This window comes from Mustela erminea, chromosome 13 (genome assembly GCF_009829155.1).
Source record: "Mustela erminea isolate mMusErm1 chromosome 13, mMusErm1.Pri, whole genome shotgun sequence".
In the NCBI taxonomy this organism is placed as follows: domain Eukaryota; kingdom Metazoa; phylum Chordata; class Mammalia; order Carnivora; family Mustelidae; genus Mustela; species Mustela erminea.
In genome coordinates, this window is record NC_045626.1 from 2,706,804 (window position 1) to 2,731,766 (window position 24,963).

Here is a 24,963-nt window from a genome sequence, read left to right on the forward strand (position 1 = left end):
CAATCTGAGGGTTTTGAAGGGGCGGGGGTGGGAGGTCGGGGTACCAGGTGGTGGGTATTAAGGAGGGCACTGATCGCATGGAGCATTGGGTGTGATGCATATGCTGAAAATAAATAAATAAATAAATAAATAAATAAAGAAGGAAGGAAGGAAGGAAGGAATAGGTAGGTAGGTAGAGATGATGAAGAACCTGCAAGGAAGCACAGAGCCAGAGTCCTGTAGCAGACAGCGGAGTGTGCCGCGGCCCGAGCTCACGAGTCAGCCACTAGGAGAACTTGGGGGCTAGAAGTCGGGGCTGTCACGGCTCTGTCCCACCCAGACGCCGCGTCCCCCTGTCACTCAGCCGTCCCCGAGTGCACGCTGCCGAGCTGCTCTGGGAGAAATCATCACGCGCCGGGGTTCAGGTTGCAGCTCACACAGTGACAAGCTTTTTTTAAAAGGTGGGGCTCTGTCCTGAACCTCGCTGACACTTAGTGTGCAGAAAAGGGGCTCATTCAGAGGAACGGGGGTGCCGGAGAAGCACGGGACACCAGCAGCTTGTGGTCCCCTGTCACTGGGTCCCATAGAGCCTCGGGGTTGGGTGCAGGTCACTGGGTGCGGTCACCTGGCCTCGCACAGACACTCGGTCACTCGGTTCCTGGGAGCCGACTTGGGCTTCCGCTGTCCCCAGGAGGAGTGGCTGTATGTCCGCCTTGGCCTCCCTGGCCGCCAGGTCCTCTGTGACTCCAAGTGTCCCAGGTCCTCTGTGACTCCCAGGTGTTCGTCCTGTGTTGACTCTTCTGCTCCCTGGTCTTGGCCACAGTTTGAATCACCCCAAGGGTTTTGGAGAAAAGGCTGAGGGTAGGCCCCTCCCCTGAAAGACTGGCTCTTGGTCCAGGCTTGGGAATTTCTCACCCGTGATGGTTCGCATGTTTCTGGGTGATTCTAGGGTGTAGACAGAACCTGCCCTTGATGAGGAAGTCATCCCCCCGTTCATCCCACACTGAGTGAAGGAATGTCCGAGGTATACAGCCGCCAGTCCCCTTGTCTAGGTAGAGGAGTCCAAGATCCTGCAAGTCTTTTTCATATGGCTTGGTTTCCAGAAGCTTCTCCCCAGGAGGCCTATTCTGGACGTGCTCCCATTCATCTTCTTTGCTCTTGGTGTGTGGCTCAGAGCCGGGGCTGGGCTCTTCCAGCTAGATGTCTGCCTGAGGACGCTTTCTTGATCTAACATACTGGGCTTGTGGTCCCCTAGGACCCTGGAGTCTTTTTCACAACACAGCTCTTAAGCCAGACCTTTCACTTTCTGTGCTTTCTGTTTTTCCTCATGGGATTTCCCGTTATTTTTCAGCCTTTGTTATATCTTATTGAAAACTTTTGAGTCTTTGTTTTGTTACTGAAGGTTTTGGCTGTTTCTCCTAGCTGAGTGTCAGTCTCGGATCTGATAAACTTGTCTAGTCCCATTTCTTCATCGAGGGCCCTGGTGGAAATGACGGTGGGAGCACAGACACTGAACACGCTTCAGAGGCCTTCCTTCCTGTTGGTCCTGGGCACGGGCGCTGTTTCAGCCCACCCTGCCTCTCTGAGACCTCCATGCAGCCTCATTCCGTCCAGTCCCTGGACTGTCAGCGAGTCAGGCCCATGTGCCACTCTGTCCCCTGAGTGACCAGTGTTGAAAGCCTTGTCGCAGAGGGAATTGTGCTGGACCATCTGTGGGCTGTTACAGTGCTGGGTGTTTTTTGTTTTGTTTTTTTTTCCCGTCAAACCTAGGATAAAATATTTTGAAATGCATCCTATTTTATAAACCCAAACACCAAGGCACATAGAATTTACTGCCTCTGTCTTTGGTCATCATGGAGGCCTGGAGGAGGACACGTTTCTTTACGGATGAGGCCAAGCTGAGTGCACTGCACAGTGTGGGTCCTGCCACATCTCCTCTGGCCCTGCAGGTGCCCCGGACACCCCACCCAGAGCAGAGCCGCCCCGCAGACCCCCTTCCCTCCCAGGAGCTGGGCTGTGTGAGCGGCAGAAGGCAGGTCCCCTCCAGCGCACAGCCTGGGTGGGAAGCCGGATGAGAATCCCACGGCCCAGCCGCCCTGGGCACTGAGTCCTCCTCCGTTGTGGGGACAGAAGGGCGTTGACGCCTGGGCAGGGCAGCCGTGAGCTCCGGCTGCTCAAGGCGGGAGAGGTGGAAGGTGTTGGTGTCAATACAGCGTCCCACGGGGGCGAGGGTGATGGTTTGCAGGGACTGACAGCGGGAAACAGGAAGAGATTCAACTTCAGATTCATCTGTTAAGAAGGAAACTACAGCGCTAATGGGTCGGAAAAAACTAAAGTCCTTGCAAGAGACTGCAGTGCAGTTGCTGAGTGAGCTCTTGGTGGTGCTTCTGGTGAAGCCGTCCCGGGCTGGGCAGAGGACAGGTCTGTTTCCAAGATGCCCTGGAATTAGGGCTGCGCCACCAACTTTTTTTTTAAGAGAATCCCAGCGGTGGGCCTCAGATTTTCTTCCTCGTGTAATTTGCACAGCTTGGAAGTTTTACTCTTTGTTAACGTTTGAGAGAGGCCCCCTCGTTCTCCCGTCAGCCCCGGGTACCACAGGCTGACGCGGAATGCCGGTTTGTAGTTGTCTGTGTTGTGCACTTGCTGTGGGGGGAGCCCAGCCCGTGAGGTGGCGAACGTGGCTGCACGTGGGTCCACGGCTCCTGCGCACGTGCCGGTCGCTGGGTCCCGGCAGCCCTGCCCTGCGTGTCACCAGGCTGGACCTGCAGGGACTCTTGAGTCCTGGGGAGACGGGGTGGCAAGGGAAGCCCTGACGTGGGCGGGTGCACGCGTTATCGCGGTCACTCCCAGGATCGGTAATGACCGTGATGAAGCCAGTGCTGGGGGTGGGGTGGAAGCATCCTGCCCTGAGCCCGTGGGCCGGGCTCCCAGTCAGACAGGCACCTCGTGGAGGGAACGCGAGCAGCTGTGCATTGGGGTGTGAGCTGGAGAGCCCGTGTGCAGGAGTGGGGTGCGCCACGGCCCAGGCGAGCACCCCTGTGTCGGGGCACGGACGGCACCCCAGTCCGAGGCACCATGGGGCCTGTCCACGGCCTGCTCGACTCTGAGACGTAACAGCACACAGGCCTGCTTTTCGGTTGTGGGTTGGAGCAGGGTGGGAAAGAGGCAGTAATAGGCACAGAGAATTCAGTGCCGTAAAGTGGGTGTAAAAGTGAAAACAGGGGTGTGTGGTGAAAACCAGATCCGTCATCAGGGTGGAAGCGGACACTCGGGATGGTGAAACGGTCGATCTGTTGTGACGGCGGTCTTACCGCAGTAAAAACTGAGAAAGAAAGTCAAAGGGGAGTGATTCTTACCGAGTGCCCTTCCACTGTGTCCTGTTTCGGGGTAGTTGTGTGTGTGCGTGTGTGCATGTGTGTGTAACGGGGTTGCTGCGGAGATTTCCGACGGTGACGTCCCCTCCTCCACTGACCTTCTGGGGCGGCTGGGGGTCTGCAGGGCGCTGTGTGCGCATGCGTGTGTGTGCGGACGGCACGTGTGCATGCACAGTGACCTGGGCAGTTGCAGATGTGGGGCCCGTGTCAGAGCTGCAGAAACTGGTCAACACGGCACGGCTCCCAGCGCTGCCAGGACGGTCCTGATGAGGGAGAAACAGATTTCACACACATTGTCCTTCAGGCCAAGGAGAGGCAGGCCATGGAAAACGTGTGTGCCCACATATGTGTGCACTCACGTGCATGGTTCCATATGCACACACACGTTCATGTGCTCACATGCACGTGCAGGTATGTTTTTACACGCACACACCTCCTCACACGCATACACTGTGCACACACACGTCCATGTGTGCACACATGTTCCAGTGCACACAGGTGTCCATGTGTGTACACATGATTCCAGTGCACACACGTGTTTGCACCCACACACCTGTGCATGCACACATGTATGCACGCTTCCTGTGTGTGCATGTGTCCACATGTATGTTCCAGTGCACACACATGTGCATGTTTTCGTGTGCATACATGTGTGTTCCCATGTGCACGCCCATGTGCACACACGCACATGTGTGTGGTGGTGATCACCCTGTTGGATGTGCAGATGTGGGGTGGTGACTGAGCTGTGGTTCCCAGGGCCGTGCGGGTCTGGCTGCTCTGCACCAGGCATGGGCTCCGGGATAGGGGCTGTGGCTAGACGGCATGGCTGCTGCTTCCCGCAGGGACGCTGACTTACTGTGCCTCTCGGAGCCCGTGTCTCATCTGCAGACACTTAGCCTTGTGGCCAGGGTCACCCACACTTGTTGCTGGAGAGTAACTCAGGCCCCAAACTCAGTGTTGGGTTTAAGCAACCCCTTTGTTGAAGCCTCATCAGTTGCTGGGAATGAGCTCCCCATGTGCTCATGGAGCAGGTGGCTAGGGGAAGCGCCCCAGAAGTCCACCCCATGGGTGACTTACAAAGTTGGAAATGGCACTCAAGAACCCAGGAGCATCGGGCCCCCGGGCGGCCCCTCCGCACCTGCTTTGGCCTGCTTGCCCTGAAGCTTGGCAGCCTCGAGTGAGCCCCCTGGCTTCGTGGGACGGGCTGGAGGTGCTTCTCTGCAGTGAACTGGAGTTCCTCAGACCCGTAGTAGGGAACCTCTCAAGGAAAGGGCTCCAGGGCGTGAGAGCTGTAGGCTCTGGGTTTGAAGAAGCACCTGGTTCCTCAGCAGCTCCCCCGTCCCACCTAATGGTGGATTGTTGGCATCCCCTCCTGAGCTGTCCTCCAGGAGTCAGGCGGCTGCTGGGAAGGAGTGCCTCCTTTTTCTCCCAGCCAGCTTCCTGTGACCCCAGCTCTGCTGTGCCCCCATCGATGGCTCTGATGACCCCGTAGCACGTCTCATCTTGTGATTTAGTGTCGTGGTCAGGGGTATTGGAAGTCCCGCTGTGATGTTTTAAAATCCTTTCTGGGAGCATAAGATGTGGGGCCTTGGACAGATTGCTTTGAAACCTCCACAGATGTGCAGTGTCAGGTTACGCGGTTCTCTCTTTCAATTTTGGAATTCGACTCCTAGTCTCTGGCATGTGTTTTCATAAATCCATATTTCTTTAGTACAGGAAAGACGAGGCCCCCAGCCCCCGGTGTTTCTCTCTCTGGATAGTTTAAAAGTGACTATGACATTCTAAGCATCAGTGGGAATTGAACAAAGGCCACGAGGTTTCCACATGTTTAGTCCCAGGTCAGGTACCCTCTTGTCAGCAGAGGTTCCCAGGGTTGCTCAGTGTGCCTTCCGGGGAACAGGACATGGTACTTAGGACAGGCACATACCCCAGAGTGGCTCACATGTCAGCATTTGGTGCGGACAGGAATAGTTATCCTTCCTGCGCCGCCTTCTCTCTTCACCCATCCTCCCTATCAGTGCATGCTGGTCGCGTATCATGTGAGTCACAAGCCCTTAAAATTGCGTGGGAGCGGCTCACTGCCTACTAATGGAAACTGCACATTTGTTACTGTGCTCCTTCTGATCTCTGTCAAACCCGTTCTCTGAAGGATGCTCTCCGGCCTTCATGGAGATCCCTTTGGAATACGTTAAAAAAAATACCCATTTGATGGGATTTCTGAGACTTAACCCCCCAAAATATACTTAGAATAATTTTAAAGAACATTTTTTTATAAATAGATACTTACGTTTCACTGCAGATATTTAAGGGTGTGAATATCCTTAAAGACCAGCAGTCCTGGGCCTTGCCGTCAGTGGGCACCCAGCAGCGGTCGCAGGGGCGTCCGGCGGGTGTTCACGATGAAGAACCTGTGTTGGAAAGTTCTGAGACATCCAGAAAGGATCGCACACCTTCCCGCTGTTGGGCTCGCTGCACCCGAGCTCATCAGTGCGAGTGTGAAGTGGACTTTCTCTCAGGTTGTGCTCATCCCCTTGGGGTGTGGTCTGGCCTGGCTGCGGAGGCTTTCACCTGTCGGGCCTGAAGGGCAGGGAGCCCCGCTCCCACCGGCCACTGACCACTCCACGCAGCGTGGCTGGGCAGAGGCCGGCCTCCCTGGGGCAGGGCCTCCGGGCGCACCCGGGTGTCTCTTGCAGGAGCACTGCGGGTGGGAACCGCAGGGGCAGCGTTCAGGGTCCCCGTCCCGGACACCCCTCTGGGGAAGGGCGGGGAGGCGTGGCCTCACTTACCTCCCGTGCCTCTGAAGGGAATCTTCCCATGTCAAGGCTTTGGACCAGAGGAGTGGACCTTGAGACAGAGTGTCACTCGGGACCCTTTCTGGATCAGTCTGAAGCTGACCTGTAGCCCAGACACTTCTGCGGCAGCCACGGGATCACCTGGGCAAAGTGAGCCATTTTCAGGCCCAGCCTCTGTGTGACCACGGGCTGCGTGTCACGGTCCTGGGGTCCTCTTGGCTTACGTCCCCGGGGTCCCTAACTGTGACTGCATTTAGAGAGTTCTCAGAAAGGCATGGGGAGCTTGTGCTAGTACGGAGCAGGTGTTTCTTGGTGTCTGATACAACTAGTTACCCTCTGTTCACGAGTAACCGCAGGGTTGCAGGCAGCTAGATTTTATTTCTCCCGACAGTCTGTTGAGTTAATCAACCGAAGAAAGAAACCCCACCCCAAATACCATCCTTTTGCCCTTAAAGCTGGCCCGCTTTTGAGAGTGTTGTGGCGACACCCCGTTGTTTCCCGAGGACCTGTGCACCCTCTGCGCGCGAGGACCACAGTGCCTTGGGGTGTGCTGCTGTGCCTCTTCTGTTCTGATGAGAAGTGGTAACTTCACGTTTTACGTTCTGACCCTCCAGGGGGAAAGCCTCTCCACTTCCGCTTTTCTGAAGAGGCAGCCTCGACCGCGCTCACCAGCGGAGACCAGGGTCGCGCGCCCCGGACTGCCGCGTCACTCACCGACACCGGGGAGCCCGCAGTGGGGAGCGCAGCCTCTGCGTCCGCACTCGGAAGCAGGAGCCGAGACGCTTCCAAGAGAGCAGAGCAGCCCCGGTTTTCCGTGGGCGTCAAAATGCCGGCGTTTCACCCGAAGCAGGAGGTTGCGGTCTCCAGGGACGCCGCCGACTTCCCTTTCCATTCAGATCAGACTTTCCCCGAAGGAGCCGACCTGCCGCTCTTGTCCACGAGCCCGGCTCAGCCCCTGAAGGAGAAGCCATCTGACTTGCCTATGAAGGAGCACGCTGCAGGGGGCCGGAGGGGGCCGGCCCCAGACCTGGCCCCCCTGGACCTCAGCGAGAGGTCGAGCCGGGACGGCCCCAGCCACAGGGAGCTGGCTTCGTCCCTGCAGGCTGCGCTGGCCGTTCACCCGTGTCCGTACTGCAACCACAAGACCTACTACCCCGAGGTCCTGTGGATGCACGAGCGAGTCTGGCACAGGGTCAGCTGCAGCTCCGTGGCCCCCCAGTGGATCCAGCCCAACGGCTACAGGAGCATCAGGAACAACTTGGTTTTCCTTGCCCGGAGCGGACGCACGGGCCCCCCGCCTGCCCTTGGGGGCAAAGAGTGCCAGCCGCTGCCCATCGCCCGGTTCACACGCACTCAGGTGCCAGGTGGGGTGCCGGGGCCCAAAGGCGGCCCCTCGCCCCTGGGCGTGGCCACGAAAGCCGCCAGCCTGCCTAAGAGCAAGGACAGCCACTCCGGGGGCCCTTGTGCGCTTTGGGTGGCCGGCCCTGACGGGCCCCGACAGGCTAAAGCCGGCCACGGCCCCGAGCCACACGGTGCCCCCGCGCCGCCGTCCCTGCCGAAGCCCAGGCAGGAGGCTGGCCCGAGAGCGGGGCCCGCGGCAGGCGGCGCTGGCTTCAGCCGATGTGCCACCCCCACGCCCCCCGTCATCGCCCGAGCAGGAGCCCAGCCCCCCACAGGTAGCAGGCCGGGGGACAAGTATGTCATCCCTCCCACGGGGGCCAGCCTCGGCCCCCCACAGAAGCACAGTGCCCCAGACCCTCCAAAAGCCAAATTCAGCCCTCAGCCTCAGGGTCCGCCGCATGGGAAAGGCGATGGGGGCCCCCCTCTACCTCCCCGCGAGCCCCACTCCAAGGCCGGCCAGGAGCTGCGGCCGCCCACCAGCTGCGGAGCGGGCCCCAGGGGGAGCTCGGCCGTGCAGGCCAGCAAGCCGGAGCCCGCAGCGGATGGCCGCGAGAAACGCCTGGACATCCTCAGTGTCTTTAAGACGTACATTCCAAAGGACTTCGCTTCTCTCTACCAGAGCTGGGGTGCCAGTGGCCCTGCACTCGAGCACAGAGGTAAGACGGGCGGCCCCCACCCTGCCCTGCGAGCGCCGGCACAAAGGTCCTCTGCAGGCCCCACGAGCAGCCTCTCCCCACGGGGTGGGGCAGCTGCCGGCGGCCGGCTGTGCCTCTGAGCACCAAGCGGAGAACGCGGGGCCCGTGCACCCTCCTGCCCCCCAGCTTTGCCTGCCAGGGTTCGGGTGCCCAGGGTTGGGCCCCGGGCGGGAGCCTGCTGGCCCCACAGGCCTTCCCTCCTGGGGCTGTTAATTCGGGAATGCTAACATCACTGGAGCGGGCAGCCTGGACGCCCCTCACGTCCTTTGTTTTTTTATGTTTTTTAATTTTTTTTTAATTTTTTAGGTAAGTTCTTTGCCCAGCATAGGGGTCAAACTCATGCCCCAAGATCAGGAGTCACACGCTCTCCTGACGGAGCCAGCTGGGTGCGCTTTCCTTTGTCATTTTAAACATAGAATCAGTAGATGTTCGTGGTCCCTTTTCTCTCAATAGGTGGGAACGTCCATTTGAAGAAGCAAGTGTTTGTTTCTGTACGTATGTAATCGAAAAGCGCGTAGTTCGGTGGTGGTAGTGAGCAAGCCCTGCAGAGTATGGATGTACCATAGGATGTCTGGGGACTGGCTTGTGCCGCGATTTGAGAAAAGACACACCTTAGTGGCCGTTTGCCTTTTCTGCCGGTGTCTGGGTACTGACTCCTTGTTGTGAGGACCCGCGAGGGAAGGCACACGCCGGATAGGATGCCCTCCTCCTTGGGCGTGAATTGTGGGGGGCTCTCCCTTAACAGAGCACGAGGAGAGTGAAGGATTTGCTGTTAAAACCAAAGATCAAGCAGCTGGAGGCCCCGCGGTGCTCTCTCTGTCCGTGGCCCTTCTCTGATCTCAAGTGTTCGCACACCTGTTGTTAGAGCAGGTCACCGTCAACAGTGACCTTTGCGATCGGGCCCCTCAAATTCCAGCAAGGTGGAGGCACTTTTGGAGAACGTGGTTCATGGTTTGGTGGCATTGGGGTGAACGGCGAGGCGTCCCACACCCACGGTGTGGCTGCGGGTGCCTCGCCGAGAAGGCGGGTCTCGGCCGACGTTCGCAGGGACTTCGGAACCTGCCGGCTCCTTGGGCACGCTGGAGCCGTCCTGGCGTGGCTCGTGGTGCCTTTGGCTCCCGGGAACACTAAGGTGGGAAACACTCGGGGTCCCACAGTCTCGGAGGTTTTGCCAGTGGGGTCTTCATTCGAGGCTGGCGTCTGTTCCTTTTTGCTCAGAGCCCGCGCTTCCTGGGAACTTTCTAGAATGAAGCTAAAGGCACGGAAGCCCAGAGGTCGCTGAGACGTGCCATCACCAAGGTGCTGGGAGGCAAGGCTGGAAGGCCCTGTGTCCGCGACGCCTCCCCTCGGGTCAGGGGCGCGACACCAGGCTGTGGCGGGTTGTAGAAGGCAGCCGGCCTGTGGCCTGGTGTGTTCACATATTCAGGTTTCAGTTAGTTCAGTGAGTTTTGCACGTCCCAGGGACGTTTCCAGGCATGCAGATTATTTGCTGGGAGACGAGTCACAGTGCATGGGCGCCCTTTAGACCTGGGGGCAGCCCCATTGCTCTAGGTTTGGTTTCCGTGGGTCTCAAAGCTGAGAAGTCATAGGCCGCTGACAGTGGGCAAGTTTCCGTGGGTACCCGTGTGCCCAGCAGCTGTGACCCGCTGTCCACTCCTTCCGGTGACTGTGGCCTCGGGTGCCCAGACCGGGGAAGCCTGTCCCTGTGTCAGTGGCTTCTGCTTAGCGTCACAGTGCGACCCTCCTCTGTACCGGCCCGTCGTGCTGCCTGTCGCGCTGCCCGTCCGACGGTGCTGTTGTTGCTTTTCCCCCCAAAAGTAGAAGTCAGTTTCAAGTTCAGGTTTTGAGAATGTCACGTGGCAGCTTGGAAGTATGCAGTAGCCAGAAATGTTCTCCTTTTCCTTAAGAATTGTAAATGGTTCTCGGGGTTTAGTGTGCGTGTATGCGTGTGTGCGCACGCGCGTGTGTGTGTGCGTGGTTTAAGAGAGGTTCCACACTTCAGAAATGCTGAATCGTGCCTCACACGCACGTGCTTCTCTTGGGTCCTCTGCCCGTGTACACATGGACATAACAGCTCCGTGGATTAAGAGCGTTTAGGGCGTTTAAATTCACGCTGACGTGGGTTCCTTAAGGGCAGATCCTAAACTTTTCAGCTGTAATATACTAAGTGTGTTTCTGGAACCATGGTTTCCTGGCTTTAGGGAAGAGCAGAGATCGGTTTCTCTCTGTCACTTGGCTGGTGTCTGTGTGATGGCCGTGCACTTGGACGGGACGCCCCCTGCATGGCCCTCCCCTCTGTGGCCCCCCTTGGGCTCTGGGCTCAACTTTGGGGCCAGGTCTGGGCTGTCCCATGGGAACGCCTGTGGACTCCTCGAACTCCTCGGCTTGTCCGCGCCCTGCCCACGTGTCCTGTCTGTGGCCGCCCCTCCGGGGCCTTTGCTGGTTCCTTTCTCCTTCTTGGGATGTTTCTGGATGGCCCTTGAGGTGTTGCATAGGAAGGAGACGTGGCAGTCGTGGCCTGGCCGAGAGGTGAGTGGGGGGCTGACGGTTCTTGTAGGGAGGCCCCCTGCCATTGTGCTGCCGGCAGGTGCGAGTGGCCCCTAGATCACCGCCCTGACGCATTTCTGAAGGTGCCACTGACGCAGATTCCTGAGGTTTTTGTCTTCCGCTGGCCAGGCGTCCGTGGCTTTGGTGTGCTACGCAGTTGAATTTCACATCATGAATCTAGAAAATTAAGTTCTTTCGGTTCCAAGTCATCTTTCTGGCCTGCGCCACTGATGGGTCGGCCCGTGCTGGTCGGCTCCCATTCCGTGGTCAGATCCACCTCCTCGGTGGATCGGATGCGAGCCTCCTCTCGGGAGTGTCCCTGTAGAGTAAAGGTCTCAACTCCTCCACGCAGGCCGCGGGAACGCACCTCCCGGCCTCGCGCTGTTGTGGGGGAGGCAGAGGCTGCCGAAGGGAACCTTCTGAGAAGAGCGGCCGTCTGTGCCACGTGCAGTGTTTGTGGGGGCCAGTGTGACTCTGTCAGGTCTCGTGTTCTGCTCACACAGAGGCCCTGCCGTCGGGCGGTGCCTCGGAGACATTGGGTCCTTCCAGACATCGGGGCGGAGAGTTCTCCGAGGCCGTCTCCCCACGTGTTGCGACGGAATGATGTTTGCGGGGAGGCCCTGCCAGGGGAGGAAGGATGCTCTGTGGCGTGACGACTGTCGCTTCCTGGAGGGACCCCGACCACCACCCTTGAAGCCTGAAACACAGGGTCTGCTCTGTGGCTGGCGAGTCTGGAAACTTCATCCGTAGAGTAGGACTGTTCTGTTGACGGAATAGAAAAATAATACATTATCTGGGTTTTCACGCTTCGTGGCCAGCCTGTGTTAGGTGAGAATAGGGACTTTAGAATGAAACTTGAGGGTAACAGGACAAGATGATTTTAGATAGAATGAGATGTAAGGTCTCTGTTGTTGGGACTTGACAGAGTCCCTTGTCCGAGGACAAGCCCGAGACTTGTCTAGGGCCGTGCGGGGGAGTGCCCCGTCCAGCCCCGTCGCCACACAGACACTTGATGTGACGGTGATGCGAGGTGTGTGCTTCCTTCACCGGGCTCCGTGAGGGGTCCCCGCAGGCCTCCAGGCTCCCCTTCCCCTTGCGGACGGGCACGTGTGTTTGATCAGGTCACGTTAGCGTGCGGGGCTGGGGAGCGTCTGCGCCTGCCTCGGGGAGGCCCCTGCCCTTCACCGGGCCTCCTTGCTGCGCAACTCTAGTGTCCAGGTCAGAGTGTTAGAGCGCTTGTCCCCAGCCAGTCTTCGGATCAAATGGAGTCTATAACCTTCATGTTGGGCTCCGAATTCCGGGGTAGCTCGGGCACGACATTATTGACCATGAAGGGCAGCGGTCTTTTCTCAGAGAGGAAAGAGAAAACGATGCGGCAAAGTGCACAGGAGAACGCGTGTGTCTGTGTGTCCGTGCGTGTGCGTGCCGGCGCATACTTGATCTAGGCCGTGCGGTCGGCTGAACGGAAGTGCTGCGTTTTTCTGCTGCCGCTTTGGATGGGCAACAGGCCGCTGAAGGAGCTCCCTACGAAACGACCGAAACGACGGAGTGTGTGAGGACGCAAGGGCCGTGTTTCCTCAGGGTCCTTAGCAGGTGTCCCGCGTAGGCCCCTCTAGAATCCACGTGGGCGAGCCGTCCCGACCCCCGGGAGAACCCGCACGGCCCAGGCGATCGCCAGGGAGGTTCTCGTAGGATGAGCCTGGGTTGTGCTTCAGCAGGCAACAGAAACGCTTTAGAAGCTGAGATCTTCCCGGGTCAGACTCAGAGGAAGGAAAGATATTCCTTAAAGACGTGATTAGGTGGCTCTTGGCAGAAGCTGCCACGCTGGGAATGTGTGCTCGGAACCAGGAGGTGTGGGGCCCGTGCCGTGCGCAGCCGTCGTGGCCAGGCTGCTAGGCTTCCTGTCCCTGCAGTGCTTGGGGACGCACGTGGCGGCGGTGAGAGGCCCGCACCAAGGACACTGGCTGAGTGTGCCTTCCCTGTTCAGTGCCTGGGCACTCTGCCCGCCTCAGTCCCGCTGTCTCATCGGGGACAGTGGCGCGCGCGGGTTAGAACGGGTCTTGCTTATCCTCAGTGCTCCTGAATGAGACGGTGGGAAATGCAGGGCCTTGTGGGTGAGTTCTGCGGTTTCTCTAAGATGCGCGTTTGGGTTTCGCCCGGTGAGGATTCGGACGAGTTCTGCCGTCCGTCACATGCGTGTTTCGGATGATTGTGTCCATACGCTGTCTGCAGTGTCGAAGCAATTGTATATTCTTTCCATCTGTGAACGTATGCAGAATTCGGACAAGAATTGGGTTTCAGCGACTTTGACAGAGACTTTGTCATCCTTTCTATTTGCCGTTTACACTCGAGGACCCGATGTTAGGGACACACTCAGTCCCGTGAGCCTCACTTAAGTGCGCTGCTCCAGGCAGAACTTGCTCTGGTTGATGTTTCTGTGCTGTGTTTCCGCTGAGTTACAGTTGTGCCCAGCAGTGAGAGTGGGGCTCGGGAGGCCTCTGGAGCTGCTCCCCAGATGTGGACCTTAGCCTTTCTTCAGAAGGACTCCCCAGAGCAGGCCGGGTGCGGGTGGGTGAGGGCCATCTGCCCCGCCATTCTCACCGAAGCGAACACGGGGAGGGCCTTCAACCTGGCCCGACTCCCCCGTCTCCCGTCTGTGCCCAAGAGGGTGCGCGGGCACACAGGTAAGGAGCCAGGTACCTGGGCGGTGTTGGGGGCGTGGTGGGGACTGGTGGCCAGGCCGCGGCCTCCCTGCCCCTGCACCTGGCTGTCCCCACAGAGCCACCCCCACCCGGGCCGTGGCGCGGGTTTCAGGTCACTGTGGTTCACACTCCCTCGCCATCTCACGTGTGCCGGCTGTTGGCAGAGCCTGGGGGGAGGGGTCCTGGTCGCCCCCCAGGCCTGCAGGTGCTCCCGTCACCCCACTAGACACAGGACGTTTTCCTCTCGCCCCCGCCCTGCCGCTTCCCACCTGCACACCACCCATGGCCACCGCTGCCCAGGGCCGCTCTGGACGCAGGCCCGCCGAGGAGACCCCTTGTGTGTGGAGCGTGGGAAATGCTTGCACCAGCCCCCACGCGTGCACGAGCGCCCACACAGGTACCGCGCCCGCCGCTGCGCCTGGGCCAGCCGAGGACCCGGGGGGTGCTGTGGAGCTGAGCCGCCTTTGCCTGGGCTGCGTCTCCAGCCGCGGGCTTGTGAGTCCCCGAGAGGCACTGCGCCGCAGACGCCCCCAGCCCCCAGAGTGGTCTTCCCTGCGCGTCCGAGGGCCGTGGGCTTTAATCTGAGACAGGCCTGTTTGCAAATGCCACATTTCATTTAGCGTCCGGTCCTCCGCAGCGGACGTGCTAATGAGCCCTGCCGCCGCCAGAGCGTGTCCCAGTCACCGTGCCCCATCTGCATGACACGCTGCGGGGCTGTCCTCGTGGACGCTGACTGGCCATGGTCCCCGGGGCCCCCCGCACTGGTCTGTGCCAGTGGCAGAAGCCCTTGGCCTGTGTGTGCCGAGCTCGCCCGTGACGGTGCGGGCCGAGAGCCGTGCGCGGGGCGCGGCGGGGTGGGGGTGGCGGGGGCTCCGTGTGGGCACGGGAGCATGCGTGCGGCGGCCGGCGGGACGCACAGCGACAAAGGCCACACGGTAGTAACGCGGGAGGAGGGTCCCTGCACACGGATGCCGGTAATTAACGCTGCCAGCGACGGCTTTCTTCAGCAGCGCAGTCTTGGCTGCTGCGTGGCCCCGGGCGGGTAGAAGTCGTGGCCCCGGGCGGCTCCCCCCGCCCCATCCCTTACAGTAAGTGTGGGTGGAAATTGGTATTTTCCGGCCACAGGCTCGGCGGTGGCATCTTTTTTGTGCAAGTGCTTTGTCTGTAATGGCCTTGCTCGGCGCGGGGTCGTGTCGGGGCTGCTCACGCCTGCACTAGTGCACCCTGTGTTCCCACAGTGGTGCTGGAGTCGTGACCCCCGAGGTGCTGAACGAACCCACGCCCCCTCCGCAGACGCCCGGAACAAGCAGGTCTTCCGGTTAACTGGACGTCGGGCTTTAATGTGGCACTGGGAAGAGGCGCGCCGTGGCGCTCAGCACGACAGCCCCCGGCGGTTTTCCGTTCCCCAGACGCATAGAGAACTGCATTGCTTTGATGGGGAGCCGCCCCTCAGGTCAGTCTGGGGCACTCGACAAAGCCTGATGGCCGTCGTGGCCCTGAGCGACAAGGGGGCGGCGGGCAGGTGTGGCCGCGGCTCTGGCTCCTGCTGGGGTCTGGGCGTGGCCACGCCTCCCCAGGCCAGAGACGCCTGCTCTGCCCCCCGGGCTGTTCTTGCACAGGTTTGTTCGGGAGCGAGTTCTGCCATCTTTGTCCTGGCGTGTTGGTCCTCCTCCGTGAGAAGCACCAGGCGGGCTGTGGCGCGGGTGGCTGTGTTTGCGCCAGGATCTGGTTCCCTGCCTGGCACCCTCGCTGGCACGGCCACCGTGCACGGGCACCGTGGGCACGTGCGCCTGACGTGTGTGGCCGGTGCGTGTGGCCTCCGTGTGTTCACCACTCAGCATCCCCACGGCATGCCGCGCCGTCGGAGGGGTTCAGTGTGAGCTCCTGTCGCCGGGCACGCACCGTCCTCAGTGGCCTTGTGGGTCGTCCTGGGCTAAGGGCTCTCCCCACTCCTGTCCCCGCACAGAACATCCCTGTGCCCTCTCCTCCCACAGCACTTTCCGCTGACATTCTCGCTTTCTGACGGGATTCTGTAGCTGCTCGCTGTCCCCTTTGTAAAGGGAGTGGCGTCTCGGCAGCCGGGGCAAGTGTCCGGGCCCTGTCACGGGGTCCGCGCACGCTCGTGGGTCCCGTCTGACCAGCGTAACCGTCCCCGGGACTCTGGACTGCCAAGGGTGGGGACGGTGACGGCGGCCTCCCGGTGTGTGTCTCAAGAAGGGAAGCTTCGCCGCAAAGCTGTCAGGGGAGCGGCCACTGCCACACAGGGTGGACCTTCGCCGGGAGTGGCCTGTCCTGCACTTGGTGCTTGTGTCTTACTACGATTTTAGAACGTTTGCCGGTTGCTAAAAAGCCTGTTCTTCATGTCACCGACTGAACACCCTGTTGTGTGGCAGCGTTTTCCAGTCAGCGGTTTCTGTCTGTCCATGAAATGGGCTGTTTTAGCATAGAAAGAACGTACTTGGCGGTGCTGGGACCGTTTCGGACGTAACTAATGTCTCTCCGGATGCGGAGTTAACAGATCCCCACCCAGACGTGGCCTGGGCGCCGCTGTTTCCCACGGGTGTAGACGCCCTCACGGCGGGACTCGCCACGGCGTGTTTGCGGGACGTGGTAACGCGGTCACACTGGGGCTGGAGAGTGCGCTGGAGGTCACAGCTGGCGTCAGGTCACGGGCAGAGTGTCCGTGGCCCGCAGGCGACCCGTTGCATCTCCCTAGGGCGTGGCTTTCCGCGGAGAGTGTTGGGTGTCGCGGCCGAGGCCCGGCGGACCCACCAGGAGCTTGGCGAGGTTCTTCGGGGTCGCGCGTCCGGTGTTGGCGCCGCGCTCCTTCCGCCCCGCCTCCTGTCACGGGTGCCCCTGTCGCAGCGACACGCGGGTCAGCGAGCCTCGTCACAGGCTGTGTCTTACGCTGTGTCTTTGTTGCGGTACTCAGTTGGGGTTTCGTAACGGTTGGTACCCATGCTGGACTGTGACCAAGAAAAGATGGTTTATGTTTCTCCGGGCTTGTGGACTCAAGTTCTGCAGTTTTGTACTTAACCGACTGACCTGTGGGCTTCCTGTCCACAGGGATGCACGTTACGTGCTCTAAGCCGCCGTTCCCTCTCAGAGCCAGGCCCTCTGTGGGTCAGCTGTCCTTCTGTCCAACCGTGGGACACGTTCACTCAGACCTGTGACCCTGGCCTTGTGCTGGATTACCTGCCCCTCCCACTGGAGCTGCTGGTTTGCTTAATTCCTAGGTGGAGGTCATGGCCCCTGGTTGTGCTTCTTGTCCTTTGTTACATTTAAAGTAGCTTTTTTTTTTTTTTTTAAGTTTTATTTATTTGAGAGAGCGAGCGAGGTCCGCTTTTGAACTGTTGAGACCCTGGGGTCCTGAGTAGGAAGCTGCCCTGCCCCCCGCCCTGCCTGGGGCGTGGGACTTTGTGCCGGTGCCCGTGTCTGTGGTAACCCCAGGAGCACGTCGTACCCTCGCCGTGAAGACACCGTGGGCCGCATACGCGTTCTGGGATGGGTCTGCCGCCTCCCGCCATGACCGCTGGGATCCAGGTGTGTTCTGGGATGGGTCTGCCGCTGCCCGCCGTGACCGCTGGGATCCAGGTGTGTTCTGGGATGGGTCTGCCGCTGCCCGCCGTGACCGCTGGGATCCAGGCACATGCGGAGGCAGGACGCTGCTCCCAGACTGAATGAGCCAACCAGCCCCGATGGCGGTTCTTTTTTCTGGACATCCTGGTGCTGCCAGAGCCCGGCACTGTGCCTTTTGTTGCCAAGACCTGGGGCCCCAGTTCTCTGCCGTGTCACACCGGCGACCATGCAGCAGCCCCCTGACTTGCCGAATTAGCATCCAGAGTCTGTGTGTTAGCTAATTCGGACAGATCATGATGTCCCCGGTCTCCGAGTGAGGCACAGGGTCCAGGCCCAGAGCCAAAATGGATCTGCTTCTGTTAGGTCAGAATGAAAGAAACTTGGGGAAGTGAAATGATTCTCTTCGGTTGTGTGCTTTGGCAGCGTGCTCTTCTCCGTACGTGCGCTGGTCAGCAGGCATTCCTCCCACAGCTGGAGTGGACAGGGTCCCTGAACCCTTACAAGTTACAGGCGTGGATTTAGTGGTCGAGCTTCTAGAAGGAGACTCGTGGTCACGGTGTCTGTTCTGCAGTGTCTGCTCTCGCAGGACGTGGGTGCTGGAGGGGAGGAGTGTCGTCCCGCGTGAGGCCTGGCCACGGCTCTGGGCGAACTGTCCCCACCCTCAGGAATGAAGGCCCCACTTTTGTGCTTCTCGTAAGCGCACCCAAGTCCAGTTGTGAGGGTAGCTGATGCTCGAAGCTAAATTCTAAATGAAAGGAGGGCTTCCTGCATGTCGTCATTTCCAAGATGCTTTGTCATAGATTCAGCAGGACTGAGTAAATGTTTAGTTCCTAGTAATCACCAGTATTCATCATCAGCAAGATTTTTTAAAAATAATAGGCTGACGTATGGGTATCGTTGTCCTAGTGGTGTTGGGGGGGAGAATTCTAGGTGGCTTTGTCTGTGTGTTGTGAAGAAATTGTCTTTTCTGTTATGTGGTTAAACATTAGAAATTGAAATGGTTTTAGAACCAAGAAGAATGGACCCTCTCTCCCTGCCGTAGCCTGGCTTTTGGATTTAAAAGACCAGCCTGACTTTTGCTGAAATAGGAAATCTGGTGTTCCCAGTGTGTTTGGATTCCTTGCCAAAATTTAAAGACTATGATTAATAGTTTATTTCTTTTTATTCTAAATGTTATTTTAAAGTAGTTAAGCCAGAGAAATAATTCCATTAATCAAAATAAGGGGAAATGAAAAAGTAACTGGGGGCCTGGTTTAGCTCTGGATATTATGACGCAGGTGCTGGAGACTCGTGGAACCGCCCAGTCCGGTTTCCGGTCACTGTTGGGGTCTCAGCGTCACACGTCGGATTTCAAAGTCCCGCTTAGGTCTCCAAGCAGCTACCGTATTGGTAAAACCAAACAGACACCTCAAAACACGTTCTCCACCTTTCTCTTGAGTCGAACGTACTATGAAAAGCTGTGAACAGGATGCGTGGTTTGTCTAAAGTGACACGCGGTCCTGAGAGCCTCCCCTCGCCTGCGGCGCGGTGAGTGAAGGTCGCGGTCAGGAAGGTGCTGCGTGTGACCTCATCCGGCCTAGAGCACCACAGCGCGTGTGTCAGACGCTGGTCGCGTCCCCTTCCCTCTGAAGGCCGACAGGTTCGCGTGTGTCCTGGGAGGGTGTTTGTGTCCTCACCCCCTCCCCACAGGAGTACACGTACATCCCCTTACCTTATAAAGCCAAAAGGGAGAAAAAGTAGACCTCATGAAGTTCCAGAAGTCAGTGTCCATCCCTAGAACATTGAAGTGCATTAAGGAAGAAAATTATTTTCTTTAGTGTTACTGTTACTGAAAAGCCCACAATTCACAGAGCAGCAGAAAACCCACAGATTTTCTAAAAACATGTTTCTTGTCTTCTGAGTATTCTGTCTCATAGCGGGAGAAAGCAGCATGTGTGCACTCAAAATCCTAGGTGTGCACGTGCGTATTTCTGTGACTCCTTTCTTCCCGGGCTGCATTTCCCATGTGCCGAATTCTCAAATGAATTTCTTTCATTTCCTAAAAAGCCTGTAGGTCGCTGTATTGAGGAATAAAATGTTGATGACTCCCTTAAAGAATGAGATGCTGTCTGAACATATTGCTTCAGTTCCAAAGCAAAAATAGGCCTTACTGTGTCTAGATTTATGGACTAAATTTAACAACCTGGTGGTTAGGGTTACCAGATTTTGCAGTCCTTCCGAATCATTTTTAAAACTTCCTGAGCTTCGTAGTTCAAAACTTCTGTCCTTCACGGAGGGAGGCGCGTCGTCCTGTTCCCTCTCTAATCTGCCCTGTGCAAGCTGCTGTATTCTGGCCCCAAGGAAACAAGGTGCGGGCGGCGGTCAGGGGCGCCGTCGCTGTCGCGTGTGCAGAGTGGACACTGTTCAGAATCGCCGGCGAGTTCACTTGCTACATATCGTCATCCTGGGGAGACTTCCAGGCCATTCACCTAAGCACTGACAATAACTCATTTTTCTCTTGGCAAACACAAAGGCCATTTTCCTTTCTTGAATGTATCTAGAAGCAGTTTGTAAAGTGCCCTGTTATGAATCTCCGTGGTGTGAGGTCGCTGTGCAAAAATGTAAAACCTCGCGCCCGCTCGCTGCAGGGAATGCGCCGTCTACCTGGGGACGTGGAGTTACTCTTACGCGTCGGATAAGTTCCTGCCTGTGCCACTGTGCCCGCCCCAGCCCCCCCAGAACTTTTGTCCTGGGCCTCCTTCAGTGTTGACTGATGGACGTCATGAACGTGGGGCTGGTTTTAAGTAGGAGCTTTCAGAAACTTGACTAAAGAGAAGCGCTTAATGCACGGTGTCAGCTAGCCCCTCCCCCCAGGATTTCTGGGGTTCCCGGAGGCACGGCTGGAAACCAGTGAGAACGGCGCGGGAGTGCTGTGGCGTCCGTGTGCGTGTTAATGTCAAGTGATCGGTCTCTCTCCGTCAGGACGTCAGCTGGAGGTTCATGCAGTTCAGTAAGATTAATCTCGCCCTGTTGTTTTTGTCCTCGGATGGTAAACTCCATTGTTCAAACAGCGATGCTTCGAATGTCACTGGAGAGCCTTCTCTGAAAGCCGCAGGCTCACTTGTTTTCCCATTTTTATCTCGCCGTGCACTTGACTTTAGAGAACCCCTTCTGTTTTCCCGACGTGATTATGTACGGGAATCGGTGGAAGCACTCTCGGTTCCGTCGGACCGATGTGAGAGCTGTCCTTTTTTGACTGTCTGTATGGCCCCCAAATTCAGCCTTCTTGTGGAGCTGTCACTCACCTGTAAATCCGCGTCGTGCTACAAAATTCTCCTTTTTTTGGGAATCCTCCCCCAATTCCATCTTGCCACCTTTCACCTCCAGGGCTGGTCTGGATGCTTGTTCGCCTTCTTGGATGTGAAACGGAGGCGGCCGGCCATCCTCTCTGCATCCTTGCGAAGGATTGTCTGAAGCTGCCCCCGCAGAGCAGGAAGGCCCATTTAAAATCTCTTCTGCTCGAGCAGAGTGATTTCCTGCAGCAGTCAGGGGTCTCCACCCACCTGACGGGGTTGCTGCCTCAAGGTCGCCCTGCTCTTGGGTGTTGATAAGAAAATTAATAGGGAAAATGCACTTAGATACCAAAAGGCAGAAATGAGCTTCTCTGTTGTCTGCTTTTTCTCATCTAGGGGAGAGACCGTTCTAACCCCAATCCCGTCCAGCAGTGCCTCTCAGAAAGGGAACCTAGAGACTCGTGCCCGGCGTACCCTGGTGCCCCGTGACAGCCGTTCGCAGCCCCGCATGGACGTCCCGGCAGTGACCCCGACCCCCGTGGAGGAGAAGCTGCAGGAGCCCCGACCGGATGGCCCGACCCTGGCCCGACCCGGGCGCGGCCGTGCTGGAGCGCAGGCCAAAGGGAGATGCTTCTGCGCCTTGGGAAACGGTTCGGAGCACACGAAGATGGTCTCCTCCAGGATCCCGTGTACATACTCTGGGCAGCTCTGGGCTCATCGACCGCCGCCCCCTATTTTCTTACCATAAACAGTGCTGTTGGCAGGTACGCTCAGAGCACAGGCCTCTGTGTTGCTGGACACACGTTTGAGACACTGGAGAGAGATTCTTGTGCGTGTCAGAGAGACGGAAGAGCCGGGCGCCGGCGGGAGCTGCTGACGCTCAGAGGACAGTCGGGTAGCGCCAGGACACGTGGTGGGGCGGCTGGTGGAGCGTTAGTGCCACAGCCCGGCTGTGTCGTAGCGGGTGTGTAAAGTCGTCCACGAGAGAGGAAGGAGGAGCGCTGGGCACTGCGGAAAGCAGGCCCGGTGGCTTGGGGCCACGGTGTGGTCCTAACTGGTGGCCTTTGGGGGCCGCGGGTGTTTCCCGTTTGCTCTGCCCGTCCTTCCCGTCCTTGTGCTCGGCGAGCCTGCAGGGGACACGCTCCCACGGGAGTGCGAGTATTTGCTTCGGGAAAGAGCTAGTTGAACACTAAGACAAGCAGGCTTCTTTGTTTATTCTCAGGACCTTTTTGTAACAGGGCTACACTCTGCGGACTGCTCCCCAAGGAAGACTGCCCGTAAGTTCTCTAGCCACTGAAACTCCCTGCCCCGGTCTAGACCCGTTTCAGTGATGGCGGGAGCATCCCTGAGCAGAGCCGGGGGCCCTGGTGCTCTGGAAACCTGTGCTCCTCTCCCTCCCAGCTGCCCTCGCCCGGCCCAGCTAGTAGGTGTCGTGTCTTCTCGGGCCCGGGGACCTCCATGGGATGAGTCCCTTCATTCCCGGAGCGTGGAGGTCCCCTGGCCCCTGGGTGGGGACAGCTTCATATACCTCTTCCTCAGTCCCGCAAATGCAAGTTTTTGTGGTGGGGGGGTTAAGGCCCAAAACAAAGGATCTTAAACCGTGCAGTGTACGCAGCTAAAATTGTATTCCACAGATAGAAATATTTTCTTTTCCTGTTACCGTGGCACTGTGTGCGATGGTAATATTTCTGAGAGTTTCAGATTTTTGCACATATGATTTTATGCATTATCAAAAGTTGCTGCCTTGAATGACAATGTTCTGTGAAATTTTTTGCAAAAGCTTTACTAGGTTTTTTTTAATCGTGACATTTTGTAAAGGCAGGAAACAGATTAAAAACAAGCATGCTAAATATATTTTTCAAAAAAGCAATAATTTTACCTGTACAGAAATTATCCTAACCTTTAATACTGGTGAGAGCAACAGTTTACTTAATACAGTCATGGATCAGCGCAGTTTTTTGTAGAAAATGGGCTTCTGATACAAAGATATGTTTAAACTCGTGCGCGCGCACAGACACAAACCCTGAAGTGTGGTTTTCCTGTTCTAATGATTTGTTGAATTATTATATTATTATTATTGTTGATGTTGTTATTAGTTAATGTTTGGTTCTGGATTCTACTTGTTACTGAATTTAAATTACTTGAGGTTCCGGTTACTTTGCAACACTTGGAAACAGTGGGATGTAACTGGGTACTCTTTAGGTATGGATGTACACATGCGTATGCCTGTGCGCGCGATGTTTTCACTCACTTTTTCCTGATCCTCGTACACCAGGTTTGTACCGGAACGATCTGTTGTGTTGGCGTAATTAGGAACATTGACGCCGATTGTATCGAGCAGCTGTGATCGACTGTTTCTGTATTTTGAGCAAAGTTGCAGAGACACATTCCTCTGTTAGAAATCAGAATGCCTTTCTCTTGACTTCTGTTTGATCATTTCGATAGTTTCCCCACAGTGATAAGTTCCGGCTTTCATTTTCTCGGCTGAAAGTGAACAGTGACAGGTCAGGGCGCACAGGGGCTCCAGACCCAGTCCTGTCTTTCTCTGTGTTCTAGCGATTAAAAGCAGTTCTGTCCCCAAAGTGACACGGAGCTGTCCTGTCCATTCTTCCTGTTTTGGAAGCTCCCCCCACGCCCCCCCGACCCCAGAGCCCCGCCAGCGGCCGGAATGGCCTGATGGCGAGAGGGGTGCACCCCGGGTCCCGTGGGCAAAGCACGCAGTCCAAGTCCGCTTGTGGGAGCGCGTGCCTGGCCCAGCGCAGAAGGCGGCGTCCCCAGGACGGAGCAGGGGAGGAGGCCGCCCTCGAAGCCACGCTGTCTGGGGCCGGACTGTGGCTTCCTTCCCTCACTGGCCAGCAGTATGGTTGGGTCTGCTCATGCGTTGTTGTCTGTTTGACCATAGTATTTAATATGAGTTGTGTTTTCTTATTTATTTAGCCAATGTTTTGATTTGCTTTTTTTCGAACGATAATTTCCACGTGATCCCTCCTGTAAGTCATCTTCTGACTGTTACAGACTCTTTCTACTACCTCTACCGACCTGCTGTTTCCTTGTTTCCTAACAGGACTTTTACAGTGTTGGCGTCTGATGTAACTTAGACAATAAAGGGTTTGGTTGTCGACACCGCAGCTTCTCCGTGTGTCTCCCCGCCCCGCCGGCGCCCTCGCTGCCCCGGGGCGGCTGTCGGTCCGGCTGTCCACGCCCCCTCCCCTCCCCGCTCATGTCTTTCCTCCTTGTCCCCGTCCGGTCACACAGAATGACGATGAGCTGAGGAGCGTTTCAGGTCACTCACTCACACTCCTTAACTCGAAGAAGGCAGCATCCGTTCTCCGCAGCGTCCGCCGCCGGCCCCTTCCAGGACGCAGCCCGCCTCGGCCGCTCCGCCGCCTGCTCCGGGAGGGTCCCTCGGCCTCTCCGAAGGCTCCGTCTCCCACAGGTCCGAACGCAGCACAGACCTGCAGGGCTCGGCGATTTTGCCTTTCTAGTTTCGAAAAGTATGAAATACTCGGAGCAGTTCCTCTGATACTCATTTATTTTCGAAATCAAGAAAGACACCAGTTTCCCAAGAAGCGCGCCCGGGAAGCTGCTCGCGGTAGTCCTGGCCCGTGGCCGCTGCGCAGGGTGAGGGACGTGGCTCTTGCCCTCTGTGTCCGGAGCCACGTTCAGACGTGGCCGCTCTGTCACAGGTCACGTAATATTCCGGAAACATCCAGAACAAGGGCCCGCGCACAGCAGTTGGTAAGCGAGCCCCGCTTTCGGATGGGCGCAGTCTCGAGTGCGGCGCGGACGGGGAGCCGCCGGCTGAGAGCACGACAGCCAGAGCGCTCGGAGCCCGCGGGACGGGTGTCGCCTCAATCCCGCAGTGACGACCTGTGTCGGTCTGTGCCCCAGAGACACTGTGCCTCCGAGATTCTCGTGCCCAGATTCCCTTTACCAGCCTCTGCTTTAAAGCCAACATGCTGACTCCCAAGCCCTGAGGGTGTCAGTGGCGCCGAGCGAGCGCGGCCGTGTTTGTCTCTGGTCGCTGAGTTCCGGGTGTGGAGCCTTCTGTCCCCGGAGTGAAAGGGAACCAGGGCCAGGGCTCCCGGAGGTGGTTTCGGTGCGGGCCGGGCTCCTGCACACCCGTGGGACGGAACCGAGGGGCTCCACTCTAAGTCCACTGCGCTGATCACACTCTGAAGCAGTCAAATGCAAAAGACCATAGAGTTTGTATTTCTTTTTTTTTTAAAATACAGTTTATAACATTATATTTTGTACTCTTTATATTAGATTTGTAACTAGATGGATGTATTTAACTCTATTTCTGAAAAAATAATTCAGTGTTTCAGTTATGTGAAAAAATATTTAGATAAAACATATTCATTCTATTGGACTTTGAAATCAATAAAAAGATCTTGGAGTTGCTGAGACTCGTTAAGACCTTCTTCGCCGGTCCCAGGAGGTGCCTAACCTTCGTCTCAGTCTGTGGTTTCCTGTTTTCGTCGGCTGAACACAAAGCCAAGTGTAGAGTTCTTTCTAGAAGCAGAAGGGTTTTAGCGTGACTCACAAGATAACTCATCTAACACCATGTCAGGATGGCCAGAGTGTTTTCTTTTTGTTTTTGTTTTTTTATTTTTTTGCAG

General features: G+C 57.3%; 1 protein-coding gene and 1 long non-coding RNA gene across 5 annotated transcripts in view; both read left to right on the plus strand.

Moving 5' to 3' along the window:
- The window catches only part of ZNF516 (zinc finger protein 516), a 111,897-nt gene extending 87,135 nt beyond the window's left edge, over positions 1-24,762 (plus strand). For all 4 annotated transcript variants that reach the window (XM_032309158.1, XM_032309159.1, XM_032309161.1 and 1 more), the window contains exons 3-4: positions 6,760-8,202; positions 20,738-24,762. In XM_032309158.1, the coding sequence (XP_032165049.1) occupies positions 6,760-8,202; positions 20,738-20,754 (1,460 nt within the window). In that variant the 3' untranslated portion in view covers positions 20,755-24,762. The remainder of the gene's footprint in view (positions 1-6,759; positions 8,203-20,737) is intronic.
- On the plus strand, positions 15,310-17,936 carry LOC116571345. The gene is made up of 2 exons (XR_004277849.1): positions 15,310-17,084; positions 17,136-17,936. It is a non-coding gene; the product is annotated as an uncharacterized LOC116571345 (long non-coding RNA).
- Positions 24,763-24,963: the final 201 nt, after the last annotated feature.